Genomic DNA, 15101 nt, shown 5'->3' with positions numbered 1-15101 from the left:
CCCCGGAAGCCAACAAACTCATGGAAGTTGAACTGTCAACTATTAAATCACCCGTGGGTCAAGAAAGAAATAAAGAAAGAAATTAAAGTCTTCCTTGAATTTAATGAAAATAAAGACACAACATACTCAAACCTATGGGACACTATGAAAGCAGTGCTAAGAGGAAAGTTCATAGCGCTAAGTGCCCAATTAAAGAAAATGGAGAAAGCACACATTGGAGACTTAACAGCACACTTGAAAGCACTAGAAAAAAAAGAAGCTAATTCACCCAGGAGGAGTAAAAGACTGGAAATAATCAAACTGAGGGCTGAAATCAACAAAATAGAAACACAGAAAACAATCCAAAGAATCAATGAAACAAAAAGCTGGTTCTTGGAGAAAATCAACAAGATTGACAAATCCATATCCAAACTAATCAAACGGCAGAGAGAGAACATGCAAATTAATAAGATCAGAAATGAAAAGGGGGACATAACCAGAGACACAGAGGAAATTCAAAGAATCATCAGATCTTACTATGAAAGCTTATATGCCAGAAAGTTGGAAAATGTAAAAGAAATGGACATTTTTTTATATAAGTACCATATACAAAAGTTGAACCAAGAACAGGTGAACAATCTAAATAGACCTGTTAGTCGTGAAGAATTAGAACTGTTATCAAAAATCTCCCCACCAAAAAAAGCCCAGGACCAGATGGTTTCAATGCAGAATTCTACCAGAATTTCCAGGAAGAGCTAATACCTATACTCCTTAATGTATTCCACAATATAGAAGCAGAAGAATCATTGCCAAACTACTTTTATGAAGCTACAGTTACTCTGATACCAAAACCACACAAAGACACAACCAAGAAAGAGAATTACAGGCCAATCTCACTCATGAACATGCAATCCCCATCAAAATCCCATCAAACTTCTTCACAGACCTTGAGAAAACAATAATCAAGTGTATATGGCAAAACAAAAAACCCAGGATAGCCAAAACAATCTTATACAATAAAGGAACTTTTGGAGGCATTACCATCCCTGCCATCAAACTCTATTACAGAGCTACAGTATTGAAAACAGCTTGGTATTGGCATAACAACAGAGAAGTCGACCTATGGAATCGAATAGAAGACCCGGATATTAACCCACAAACCTATGAACACCTAATTTTCGACAAGAGAACTAAAGGTATACAATGGAAGAAGGAAAGCATCTTCAACAAATGGTGCTGGCATAACTGGATGTCAACCTGTAGAAGAATGAAAGTAGATCCATATCTATCACCATGCACAAAACTCAAGTTCAAATGGATTATAGACATCGACATAATCTGTCTACTTTGAACCTGATAGAAGAGAAAGTGGTAAGTAGTCTACAAGATATAGGCACAGGAGTCTACTTCCTAAGTGAGGGGAACTCTCATCCATTGTTGGTGGGAATGCAAACTTGTCCAGCCACTGTGGAAATCAGTGTGGTGGTTTCTCAGGAAACTGGAAGTCAACCTCCTTCAGGACCCAGTAATTCTACTCTTGGGAATATATCCAAGAGATGCCCTATCATACTACAAAAGCATTTGTTCAACTATGTTCATTGCTGCACTATTTGTAATAGCCAGAACATGGAAACAACCTATGTGCCCCTGCATAGAAGAATGGTTAAAGAAGGTTTGGAACATATATACATTAGAGTTTTACTCAGCGGTAAAAAACAATGACATCTTGAATTTTGCATGCAAATGGATGGAAATAGAAAACACTTTACTGAGTGAGGTAACCCAGACCCCAAAAGAGGAATATGGTATGTACTCACTCATAAGTGGATTCTAGCCATAGTTAAAGGTCTTTGAGTCTATAATTTGTGATCCTAGAGAAGCTAAGTAAGAAAGTGAACCTGAAGAAAATCATATAGTTATCCTCCTGCATAGTGGAACTAGGAAGTCGGATGCATGGTTTTGGGGGGGTGGAAGTCAGGGAAGATGGTCAGGCAGAGGGGAGAGGGGGAGGATTGGGAAAGGCTTGGGGGAATGGGAGGGGGGAGGGAGGAAGGATGGTGGGAGAGTAGGGAGGTTTATATCTCAGCTAAGGGAGCCATTTTAGGGTTTGCAAGAGACTTGATTCTGGAGGGGTTCCCAGTAAAAATTAAATAAAAAATAAATAAAAAATAAAAAAATAATAAAAAAAAGAAAAGAAAACGCTTTACTGAGTCAGGTAAGCCAGACCCAAAAAGAGGAATATGGTATGTATTCACTCATAAATGGATTCTAGCCATAATTAAAAGTCTTTGAGCCTATTATTCGTGATCCTAGAGAAGCTGGATAGGAGGGCGAACCTGAAGAAAATTCAGGTAGTTTTCCTCCTGGAGATTGGAAATAGACAAGAGTCCCAGGTAACCTCGGGTGCATGGGGGAGTAGGAGGGTTGTTGGAAGGGGAGAGGGTTAGAGAGAAGGGAGCAGGGGATTAATGGGGAATGCTCGGGGGACTGGGAGAGGGGGAGGGAGGAAGGATAGATATGGGATCAGAGAAGAATATATCTCAACTAAGGGAGCCTGTTTAGGGTTTACTAGAGACTTGGTTATAAATGGGATCCCAGGTCCAAGAAGAGATCCCCAGATTGTTCTCTGGACAGAGGAGAGGGTGCCTGAACTGGCCTTGGCCCATAACCATACTGATGAATATTTTGCTTATCACCGTAGAGTCTTCATCTGGCGATGGATGGAGATGGAGACGGAGACCCACATTGGAACACTGGACTTAACTCCCTAGGTCCAAATGAGAAGCAGAAGGAAAGAGAACGTGAGCAAGGAAGGCAAGATCAGAGGGAACCTTCATCCGATGATGGATGGCGATATAGACGGAGACCCACATTGGAGCACCGGACGGAGTCCCCCTAGGTCCAAATGAGGAGCAGAAGGAGGAAGAACATGGAAAAGGAAATCAGGACCGCGAGGGGTGCGATCACCCATTGATACAAGGGGACTGATCTAATGAGAGTTCACCAAGGCCCTTGGACTGGGACTGAGCGAGCATGTGATCCAGCCAGATTCTCTGAGTGAGGCTAGATTCTCTGAATGTGGCTGGCCTGGAGTCTTTCTGAAAAGCCATTGACAATGACACTGGGACTTGTTTCCTCTGCATATAGTGGATTTCTGGGATCCAGTCTGTTTGGATGCTCACCTTCCTGGACCTGGAGTGACGGGGGGAGGAGGTTGAACTACCCACAGGGCAGGAGACCCTGACTGCTCTTGGGGATGAAGAGGGAGGAGGGGAGGGAGTGGGGGGAGTGGGAGGGGGTTGGGAGGAGGGGTGGAAACGGAGACTTTTGTATTTTAATAAACTTTGAGAAAAAAAAAGAGTGCCAGGCAACCTTGGGTGCATGGGGGTGTGAGTGGTTTGTTGGAAGGGGAGAGGGTTAGAGAGAAGGGAGTAGGGGAGGAATGGGGAAAGCTCGGGGGATTGGGATGGGGGGGGAGGGAGGAAAAATGGATATGGAAGCAGGGAAGTATATATCTCAACTAAGGGGGTCATTTTAAGGTTTACAAGAGACTTGATTATAAAGGGGATCCCAGGTCCAAGGAGTGATCCCCAGATTGTTCTCTGGACAGAGGATAGGGTGCCTGAACCGCCTTGGCCCATAACCATACTGATGAATATTTTGCATATCACCCTAGAACCTATGATCATTTCATTAGATGTGGAAAAAGCATTCGACAAAATTCAACACCCCTTTATGATAAAGGTCTTGGAGAAGTTAGGGATACAAGAACCATATCTAAATATAATAAAAGCAATATATAGCAAACCAACAGCTAATATCAAATTAAATGGAGAGAAACTCAAAGCCATTCTACTAAAATCAGGAACAAGAAAAGGCTGTCCACTCTCCCCCTTTCTCTTCTACATATTGCTTGAAGTTCTAGCAATAACAATAAGACAACACAAGGAGATCATGGGGATTTGAATTGGAAAGAAAGAAGTCAGACTTTAGCAAATGATATGTTGATGTACATCAGTGACCCCAAAAACTCTACCAAAGAACTCCTATAGCTGATAAACACTTTCAGTGATGTGGCAGGATACAAGATAAACTCCAAAAAAAATCAGTAGCCCTTCCATACACAAATGATAGAGAAGCAGAGAGGGAAATCAGAGAAACTTCACCTTTCATGATAGCCACAAATAGCATAAAGTATCTTAGGGTTACACTAACCAAGAAAGTGAAAGATCTATTTGACAAGAACTTTAAGGCTTTGAAGAAAGAAATTGAAGAGAATCAGAAAATGGAAGGATCTCCCATGCTCTTGAATGGGTATAATCAACATAGAAAAAAATGGCAGTTCTACCAAAGGCAATCGTAATTTCAATGCAATCCCTATCAAAATCCCAACAAAATTCTTCACAGACCTTGGGAGAACAATAATCAACTTTATATGGAAATTCAAAAAACCCAGGATAGCCAAAACAATCCTATACAAAAAAGGAACTTCTGGAGGCATTACCATACCTGACTTCAAACTATATTTTAGAGCTACAGTAATGAAAACAGCCTGGTATTGGAATTGAATTGAAGAACAAGGATATTAACCCACAAACCTATAAACACCTGATTTTTGACAAGGGAGTTAAAAGTATACAATGGAAGAAAGAAAGCATCTTCAACAAATGGTGCTGGCGTAACTGGATGTCAACCTCTAGAAGAATGAAAATAGAACCATATCTATCACCATGCATAAAACTCAAGTCCAAATAGATTAAAGACCTCATATAAATCTGATCACACTAAACCTGATAGAAGAGACAGTGGGAAGTAGACTGCAACACATGAGTACAGGTGACCACCTCCTACGTATAATCCCAGTAGCACAGACAATAAGGGCAACGTTGAATAAATGGGACCTCCTAAAACTGAGAAGCTTCTGTAAAGCAAAGGACACTGTCATTAAGACAAAAAGGCAACCTACTGATTGGGAGAAGATCCTCACCAACCAGGCAACAGATAAAGGTCTGATCTCCAAAATATATAAAGAACTCAAGAAACTAAACTTTAAAATGCCAATTTACCCAATTAAAATATGGGATTCTGAACTGAACAGAGAATTCTCAACTAAAGAAGTTCAAATGGCCAAAAGATACTCAAGGTCATGCTCAACCTCCTTAGCGATCAGAGAAATGCAAACCAAAACAACTTTGAGATACCATCTTACACCTTTCAGAATGGTTAAAATCAAAAACACCAATGATAGCCTTTGCTGAAGAGGATGTAGAGTAAGGAGAACACTCATACATTGCTGGTGGGAATGAAAATTTGTGCAACCACTTTGGAAATCAGTGTGGCAGTTTCTCAGGAAATTCGGGATCAACCCACCCCAGGATCCAGCAATACCACTCTTGGGAATATACCTGAGAGATACCCTATCATACTACAAAAGCATTTGTTCAACTATGTTCATAGCAACATTATTTGTAACAGCCAGGACCTGGAAACAGTCTAGATTGCTCCTCAATGGAAGAATGGATAAAGAAAGTGTGGAATATATACACATTAGAGTACTACTCAGTGATAAAAAATAATGACATCTTGAATTTTCATGCAAATGGATGGAAATAGAAAACACTATCCTGAGTGAGGTAACCCAGACCCAAAAAGATGAATATGGCATGTACTCACCCATTAGTAGAATCTAGACATTAATAAATGACATTGAGCCTATAATTCTTGTTCCTAGAGAAGCTAAATAGGAAGATTGACATAGACTTTTTATATTCAATTTTTAAATGTTTGAGGGTTTTGGCGTCATGTGTATCTTTTTTTTTTCACTGTATCTTACTTTAGTTACCCCAGGAACAAAGTGGGAAATTGGTTGTAATGAAAAGCGTGAATATATTTGCTGAAGTAGTCATAACAAAAGAGCCCCAGACTACCACTTTCGAAATCTAAAAACCTGAGCACATGTTACCTGTTTCAACATGAGAGACTTGACTTGTTTTAAGAAACTTTCATTAGAAAGCTTTGAATGGAAAATGTGCCCTGGTTCCTTCTGTTCATTCCATTGATATCACTAGTTTTTTCAAAGGAACTTATTCTCTCTGTCAAATAAAGTTTATCAAAGTAGGTTCACCTTTATCATATAGATCAGTGGCTCTGAACATTCTTTTTTTTTTTAGAAATTATTTATTTATTAAAAATTTCCACTTCCTCCCCTCTACCCATTTCCCTATCACTCTCCTCACTCCGCCTCACCTTCCCTCTCCATTCCTAAGAGAAGTCAGGGTGCCCTGCCCTGTGGGAAGTACAAGGCCCTCCCCCCTCTGCCCAGGTGTAGTAAGGTGTGCATCCACACAGACTAGACTTCCAAAAAGTCAGTCCATGCAGTAGAATCTAAATCCAGTGCTTCTAAATCAGCTCTCATTGTCAGTCACGTTCAGAGAGTCCTATTTGATCACGTGCTCATTCAGTCCCAGTCCAGCAGGCCTTGGTGAGCTCCCATTAGATCAGTCCCACCGTCTCAGTGGGTGGACGCACCCCTCACAGTCCTGACTTCCTTGTTCATGTTCTCCCTCCTTCTGCTCTTCATTTGGACCTTGGGAGCTCAGTCCAGTGCTTCAGTGTGGGTCTCTATCTCTATCTCCATTCATCTCTGGATGAACATTCTATGGTGATATGCAAAATATTCATCAGTGTGGCTATTGGATAAGTCCAGTTCAGGCACCCTCTCCTCTCTGCTCCCGGGTCTAGCTGGCGGCATCTCCTTGGATACCGGGAACCCCTCTAGAGCGAAGTCTCTTGTCTACACTAAAATGGCTCCCTTAATTAAGATATATTCTTCCCTGCTCCCATATCCACTCTTAATCCATCTCAACCATCCCTTTCCCCAAGCTCTCTCCAATCCTCCCCTTCTCCCTTCTCTCTCCCCATTTCCCTTTACCCCCACCCCACCCCCACCCCCGTGCTCCCAACTTTTGCCCAAAGATCGCTAGGCAAAAGTTCATGTTTATCTTTGCACTACCTCTGTGCTGGTGACTTCACAACAAGAAGAGGGTGGTGGTTCCCTAAGACTGGAATTACAGACTGTTGTGAACTGCCTTGTGGATACTGGAAACTGAAACCAAGTGCCTGGGAAGAGCAGTCAGTGCACTTTTCCGTGGAACTATCTCTCTAGCCCCTTGTTTTATTTTATATAAATGGTTCTTTTGCTTGTTTATTTGACTGTGCACCACAAAATATTCAGTGCTCACGGAGGTCATAAAAGGTCATCAGAACTGCGGATCTGGAGGTAGAGAAGGTTGTGAGCTGACATGTGGTGCTGAGAATTGAACTCAGTGTATCTGGAAGAGTAAACAGTACTCATAGCCACTGTGTCATTTCTCCAATCCCTCGTTTATTTTTTTAAAGTAGATTCCATGATTCTAATTCTTTGACGAATCTCTGAAAAAATCATGAGTGGGAAGGCTGAGATATTAACTCTGCAGTAGGCAATTTTCTATAATGTACATGACTCATGGCTTGAATACTACATTATAAATTAAACTAACTTTAAATTTTGCATTAAATTTAGTGGATCTAGTGTTTCCTAATGATCATAGTCATATACTGATTAAGAAAAAGTAGGCACAAATAAAATTACTGTCTCTCACATAATGGCAAGAGGGATGATCAGGTTAAAGTGATTGTTGCTAAACTTGGTGATTGGTATATGATTCCTCAGACATTGTGGATGGTAAGAACTGACTCCTGAATATTGTACACTTGCACATAGACTTCTCAAACACACACACACAAACACACACACAAAGAGGGAGAAATTTCATATGTACACATAAAATAATATATGTACACATAAAATAAAATAAAATTAAAAATTCTGATTTTCTAGAAATAAGTAGTCAGAACATGAACATTTTAGCATAATCATACAATATTTCATGTTTGTTATTTTTATTTTTTTAATAATAGGTTTATTTTTTTATTTATGTGTGTTGGAACATATATGTTCTCACCCACGGAGCATAGAATATGTGTCAGATCCCCTAGAACTGGAGTTCCAGTGCTTCTCATCTTCCTGTCATGGGTGCTGGGAACTATTCTGAGTCCACTAGAGGAGCAGCAAGTGCTGTTAAACACTGAATTGTCTCTTACCTTCTTTCCTTCTGAGATAGTCACATGTATTCAAGACCGGTCTTGAGCTCACTATGTAGCCAAGTCCGGCCTTGAATTCATGATCCTTCTGCCTCCAACTGCTGAGTGCAAGGAATGCAGAAATGCATCAACATATTCAACCATGCAGGATTAATATAATTTTATACATTAAGTAATATTAAGGACTGAGAAAGTTTTGAATAAAAGTAATGAAATAAACCAAACTGAAATATCCAAGACAGAGTTTAAACAGAAAGCAATTAGATTTATGGTCCTTTTTATGACCAGAGTATTTATTGCCTTCCTTTAGTACTTTCTCAGTCCTTAATAGTTAAACTTTCCATTCTCCTTTCTACATGTTATACTGTACCCACATATACACTTATTTGTATATGCACATATTCCTACTTGTATGTAATGCATTTTGATCATATTTACCTCTGTCATACCCATGACATCCCCTTTCACATTCTCTGGACCATTTACTAATGTTTCCTTCTTGCTTTCATATCATACTGAAGATAAGTCAGTGATTTTATTTATGACTACTTGCATGTGCACAGATGTGGGCTTATTTATTGGATGTACCAGGACAAACACACAGACACACACGCACACACACACACACGCACACATCCTTAGTATCTTAGGACTTGACATATTGCCATACTGAGAACAGGAGACCATTTGATTAGGCTTTACCTTACATCAGTGTGGGAGTTGCACACTGTTTTTATTGCTGGTAACTGAAAATAGTTGATCAGGTAGGGGTTGGGCAATTCTTTAATCCTTTACCAAAAATAATGGTTATTTATTAAACCATTATTAACACAAGAGATTAAAGTGATTTGACTGAAGCTTTCCACAATTTACAAAAGATCAAAACCCAACATTGTAGACAATAAATACACATATTATTAAATCATTATAAAAACCAAATATATTTAAACTGAAAAAGCAAATAGGATAATTTTTTTCCAAGAATTCCACAAGATTACAAATGAGACATATCCCCAAATTTAAACTCAGAAATTTCATACAATGAAATGCTAAAAAGATGAGAAATTTCCATAAGGTAAATAAATGAAGCATTAACATGATTCACTCTGTTTTATTGTGACCATTTTTCAAACTTCCTTTATAACATGAGCAACATAAGGCAAATAGCTTTTTGTTTTATATATAATTCATATTCTAGATGCAAAATTATTAATATATTTTGATGATAATATTCAAACACTTTAAAAGCAGTAGACTACTGGAAGATACTCAGGAAAATGCACTGTTTCATGTTCTGCAGGCAAAAGAGACCCGTGAGACCCTGGTATCAGTGAGAATGAGCACATAGGGGCTGAATGCTGGAAAACAAGATGCCAGCAAGACAGAGCTGTTCACTACCCACTGACCATGTTTTCCAGCATGAATCATCCTTAGCACCAAGCTAATGTAGACAGAATAGAAGGCTGTAAAGAAACACACCAGAATCAGAATTCTACATGTGGCTCTGTCTTCATGGGAACAACTAGAGGAGAAGCTGTATGAGTGAATGTGCTGAACTCTCTGCTTGTGTCTGTGAAGCACAACAATCACCAATATGCTAGCCCAGGACATAAAAATCAAACTTATCATATCAGGGGAAAAGTATAGGAGATTACATAGGAAGACACATCCAGTAGGTATTGTCCAGGAACAATAACCACCATTGCTTTCTACACTGGCATTTCTCTCAATGCCATTCAATGGACCATTCACTAGAAATGGAAGAAATAAATTCATGAGGAGATGTAGGAACCAGGTCAAGAGACAGCAGTAGCCAATGAACTCTTGGGATTGTATTTTGAGTGCAATCCACCTACACATTCTGGGTTTGAGCTTAATGGCCTGGAATCCATTGAAGAGACAGATAGTGCTGACTGACACCCCAGTGCCAACTCTATACCAGTAGAAGACAAGTTTGCAACTTGTATCACTCAGGAAACATTTCCATCCCAATGTTAGCAATGTCTGTGGAATACCCTTAGACAACAAAACTATTAAGTTGGCCAAAAGTAGTTGACTGAGAACCAAATCTATAGGTCTCATGTGACTTCCAGTGAGCAGAGGGAAGATATACAGAAGGAAGAGGGAAGAATTTCCCATGATCCCAATGACAGTCTGTATGAGGAAAATAAACCCCATATTCAGACTTGCAGAGTACATTTTGTCATCCCCAAGAGGATACTGGTTTTAATAGAGTCAGGAAAATGAAGGAGTTAAGCAAATTAAAATTACTGCATGACACTCATGCTTCTCTCAGTATTTATATACTTTTTGTATTCTCACTTAAATAGCCATGGAATATTTACTGTGCAAGGCTCAACTCAATGAAGACGGGTATTTTTGGTTCCCTCAGTATCTATTAGGTCTACTTAGTTCAGAGTACTGTGGTCCACACCTGAAGGAATACCTAATGGAGAAGTTGTTGCAAGGAGGGCCTGCTTGTTCATCCAGGCCTCCTGGCTAGCTTAGCCCCGAAATAACCACACAGAAACTGCATTAATTATATCACTGCTCAGCCCATTAGCTCTAGTTTCTTATTGGCTAATTCTTACATCTTAATTTAACCGATTTCTTTTAAACTGTGTATCACCACGCAGTAGTGGCTTACCAGGAATAATTTGGCACATCTATTTCTGGTGGCCGATCCATGACATTCCCCTCACTCTGCTTTCTTCTTCCTAGAATTCAGTTCTGTCTTCCCTGCCTACCTAAGTTCTGCTCTATCAGGCCAAGGAAGTTTCTTTATTCATTAACCAATACAGGCAACACACAGAGGGTCTCCACAACAGGAAGCTTTTTGTACTGACATGGATTCCTGCTTAGAAGATTTGCTACAGGGCAGTGAAAAGATACAGGAACTGTAAACAAATATTTCTTTCTTGAACTAAAGTTTGAACTTATAAATATAAGAACAAGGTTATACTGGGTGGAAGGGTAGAAAATAAGCTTTACAATGTGATATGATGTATGACATAAATGTATAAAATATTCTTACAGTCACCTAGAATATTATGTGATACCATCACATGAAAATGAACAACTTTAAAATGTAAGGAAAAAATAATTTAATCAACTCTTACAGATTTAATGTATATGAACTTACCAGAAATAATTCAGATAATTCAAGACCCACAGGTATCCATAAAGTAAAAATCTGTAAAGAGAAACAGTGAATCATTGTCCTCAGTCATACTTGCATTTCTGCAGCTAGGAATGTGTAGAGTGTTATTCACTATTGGTGAACAAAACTTTTGAGAATAATCCAAAGGAAAATATAAGACTATGAGGCCAAAGAGCTCAAGGAATCCCAAATATTCTTCATTAATATAATTTCAAATATAAAATTTAAGGAAATATCTGGTATTTATCTTCAGTGAAGTAGAATAGAGAGTATTGACAGCTCTATATTATTCTTTCCAAAAAGGTAAGTGTAGTGAAACTTGTTCAAAATGTTTTCAAAACTTTTCATCAACTATGGAATTTGAAAAGCTTAACATCATGTCATCAGGAGGTGAATATCACCCCAGAATAACTCGTGTAGCTATTAGAACTCTCATATACATGTTCACATTCTTCTGTTGCTACCAAGACAGTTCAGGCTGTGTGATGTCCCTCTTATCACTTGCTGTATGTGACTCTTCATACAGCAAAAAGATGAGTAAGCATTGCTGAGCAATTGAAGTCAAATGACATAAACAGGGCAGAGAAGGAAATGAGAGGAAGGGAAGGAGTAGGGTGGATGGGGAGGCAAACGCTGAAATGAAGATAAGTAAAACAGCTGGCTCAGGAGAGGAATTTTAAAGTTTGCTCTAACTCTGGTTCTGGAAGACAAACCTGGAGTAATAAAGTTGTACCCATAACTCAGGGCAGAAATTCACAGTGCATAAGGGTCAAGATTCTGCCGATCACAGGAATCTATGGAGACAGAGGGATAAGTGACATTAGTGTCATAGGCCTCACACAAAGATGGGAACCTGCTCACCCTGCGGCGTGTTTGGTAGTAATAGCGTTTTAAGTTTCTGAAAAATTTCTAGAAGAGCTAGAGTAACATTGATAGTAGAAAGAAAATGAAACCAAACTGACCAAACTTGGCTACAAACCAATATCAAGATTAATTTTAGCACTGACTTATTAAAATACTTTCATGAATTCTGTCTTTCTTCCCACAATACCACTTCTGCCAAATAACCATTAACAACCTGTGTTTTATGGAAATCTTTTACTTCTTTAACATGGAGAAATTAATGAGCTATCTTGACTTATTCACAAATGTTACCTTTCCTTTAAAGGAACATAAATTTTAGAGATACAATTGCAGAATCCCTTGACCCACATTTTTTTAAAGCTGTTGAAAGTAAAAGCAAAAGCAGGAATACATACCAGTCACTCCCCTGCAGGCCCATGTGACTCCATAACAAGTTTGAGGTTATCCTCTGTACAATGACATCATCATGTGTTAGCTATGAAATCTTAGTGTGGATAGAGTGACAATGCCATCTTTTGTCTTGGATAAATGAGAACAATTTTTGGCAAGGATATAACAATGAGAAGAGTAAAGATTCTGTTTTGGCACTGTGCAGGTAGTAAGTGGTAATATGACAGGGATTTTCTAAAAGATGTCTATCCAGTATCGTTCTTTCTTTTCCCAAGCACTCTGTCCACCTCTGTGCCTCCACCCCTCTTATTTCTGTGTGTTGCCCTGTTCACAGTGCTATATTCTTGAAGCATGATTAATAGAAGCTCAGGGAGAGAAATTAGATTTCAACCTGAAGATCCAAACAGCAAAACAGCAAGGCACTGACACTTATCTCGACCTCAGTCTGTAATTGCAGTCCTGCCTCTTGGGATCTCAGGAGAATGTGTCTGTGAGAACTGTCTTGCCCCATCTTATATTCCTCTCTAGGGCTGAGTTTAAAAGTGTGCACCACTGTCATTAAAGGCATCCACTACCCAGTTTCTATGGCAACTAGTGTGGCTACTGAGATTAAAGGTGCATCCTACCTTTAATTAAAGGTGTGTGTTTTCACAATCTGATCTGTAAGGCTGACCAATGGGACTGTTTTACCCTCAGATCTTCAGGCAGCCTTTATCTATTAAAATATTTTTGAAATGCCACTATATATAAGCTCACAGATTTATATTATATTCTAAGACATACAGACTTAATTTTCTGCACCCATATGAACCATATCAAACCTCTGCAACAGAAAGGTATGTACAGGGTAACCATGGAGGATGAGTACTCAGGGAAACATCATATTTCATACACAGTTATTTCATATATTTGGAATTGGTGTCATGCCTGTACTGTGATTCTGACTTTCCTGATTGATACATTTATGAATCAATTTGAACAGCTGTGAAAAATGTGCACAGATTATGAATTTTTTTGAAACCAGACATATGTTCATTCATAGTCAGCAGGCAGACAATATCAAATTACTCAAATCTATATAAAAACCATGAAGGACCTGCTGGTGTTTCCGCTTGTCATCAGTGGAGGCCGTTGAAGGAAATTTTTAAAAAACTTAAGCAAATATGTAAAAAGCACTTCACACACACACACACACACACACACACCAGACTTAAACACACTCCCTTAAGTCACCTCTGAAGATTCCAAATATTTGACAAACAAAACACTGAGACCAGAATAAATAATCGACCATATGTTTTGTAATGTCCATACACCTGTAATGTGAGATATTAGAAATATAAAATTAAAATTTATCACACTGATAGCCTCATCAAATACCTACCTTTGAATGAATGTTATCCAGGCATTGTCTGCTAGGTTGCTGTATGCAGATGTGGAATGGAGCCTCTGATATAGGTTTGGGATTGATTGATCTTATTTCCTCAGGGGGAGGTGATAATTTTCCCTGTAAGTTTACTGACAACATCTGTAAAGGGACCTGAGATTTTCTGCAGAAGATTCTGTGTACTGTATAAGTCCCCTGCTGCTACTGAAAATGAACATTAATGATGCCCATCAGGAGGTGAAGAACTGGTTTCCTGAGATACAACCTCAAAATACACAATAATGACACAGAGTTTATGAAGACCTCAGAGAATGTCTCATGAGTGCTACAAGAAGTTGAGCACAGAACTCTGACTGAGTCTTCATTATCTTGGTATTCAGGGATTCATGGTAATTTTGAGAATTCCCAGACCATACCATCTCTCTTCAGCTTGCAGAAGTCACACTATATCAATAATTCCTCCTAGAGTTTGGTGGCTAGTGAAGATGTGTAATCAAGGAGACTTCCAAGATGTCTCTATGCCATGGAGATGTTTACATATGGTTTCAGAATGATGCCTTTATGATGTCATGGGATTCCATACATGGAGAAGGGAACATTGTTAAATGGATGATGGAAAGCTTGCAGCTATGGTTTGTAGAGATGCCTTGTATGAAACAAAGACAATAAAACTCCATTTACCTGATATGTGAAGATTGAAGTGTGTCTTGGCTAGAATCATGCTTGATAAAGGATATAAAGGTTTGTGGATCAGTTTAGAACTCAGTTTGATAAGTGGAGAAAAAAATAGGAGGAACATGGGTAGGATGAAAAGATGTAGAAGAAGAAGTAAAAGAAGGGAAAGAAGGAGAAAGAGAAGAAAAAGCAGAAGAGGATGAGAAAGAAGGAGAAGGAGGAGGAGGAGGAGGAGGAGGAAGAGGAGGAGAAGGACGAGAAGGAGAAGGAGAAAATAAGTGAAGGAATAGAGTTCTCAAACATACAGGCTTTCCAACACCAGTTTCATTAGAGTTGGCACCTCATGACTCTTAAGAGTATTAGAATTTGGTTTCTGTTAGGAAAGAAGAGACAATAGTAACAACATATGTAAGCCCTTAGAGGCACACAAGTGTTTAGGTCCCTTCCCTGAAGAACTCCAACTGTCATGCTATACCTACAGGACACTCTAACTGCCCTACAGGT

At 39.1% G+C, this 15101-nt stretch overlaps 1 protein-coding gene and 1 long non-coding RNA gene across 2 annotated transcripts in view; both read right to left on the bottom strand.

Annotated features, from left to right (window-relative positions):
• The window catches only part of LOC125395474 (uncharacterized), a 34092-nt gene extending 19653 nt beyond the window's left edge, over positions 1-14439 (bottom strand). The window contains exons 1-3 of the long non-coding RNA XR_007230570.3: positions 13920-14439; positions 11995-12075; positions 11264-11314 (exon numbers count right to left, since the gene is read on the bottom strand). This is a non-coding gene — a long non-coding RNA (uncharacterized LOC125395474). The remainder of the gene's footprint in view (positions 1-11263; positions 11315-11994; positions 12076-13919) is intronic.
• On the bottom strand, positions 9409-10299 carry Vn1r1 (vomeronasal 1 receptor 1). Its single transcript, XM_087896279.1, has one exon. It carries the CDS (start codon positions 10297-10299, stop codon positions 9409-9411), a length of 891 nt encoding a protein of 296 aa, XP_087752405.1.
• Positions 14440-15101: the final 662 nt, after the last annotated feature.

The sequence above is a fragment of the Myodes glareolus genome, chromosome 1, assembly GCF_982192425.1.
Source record: "Myodes glareolus chromosome 1, mMyoGla1.1, whole genome shotgun sequence".
Lineage (NCBI taxonomy): Eukaryota > Metazoa > Chordata > Mammalia > Rodentia > Cricetidae > Myodes > Myodes glareolus.
This window is presented reverse-complemented; position numbering and strand designations above follow the sequence as displayed.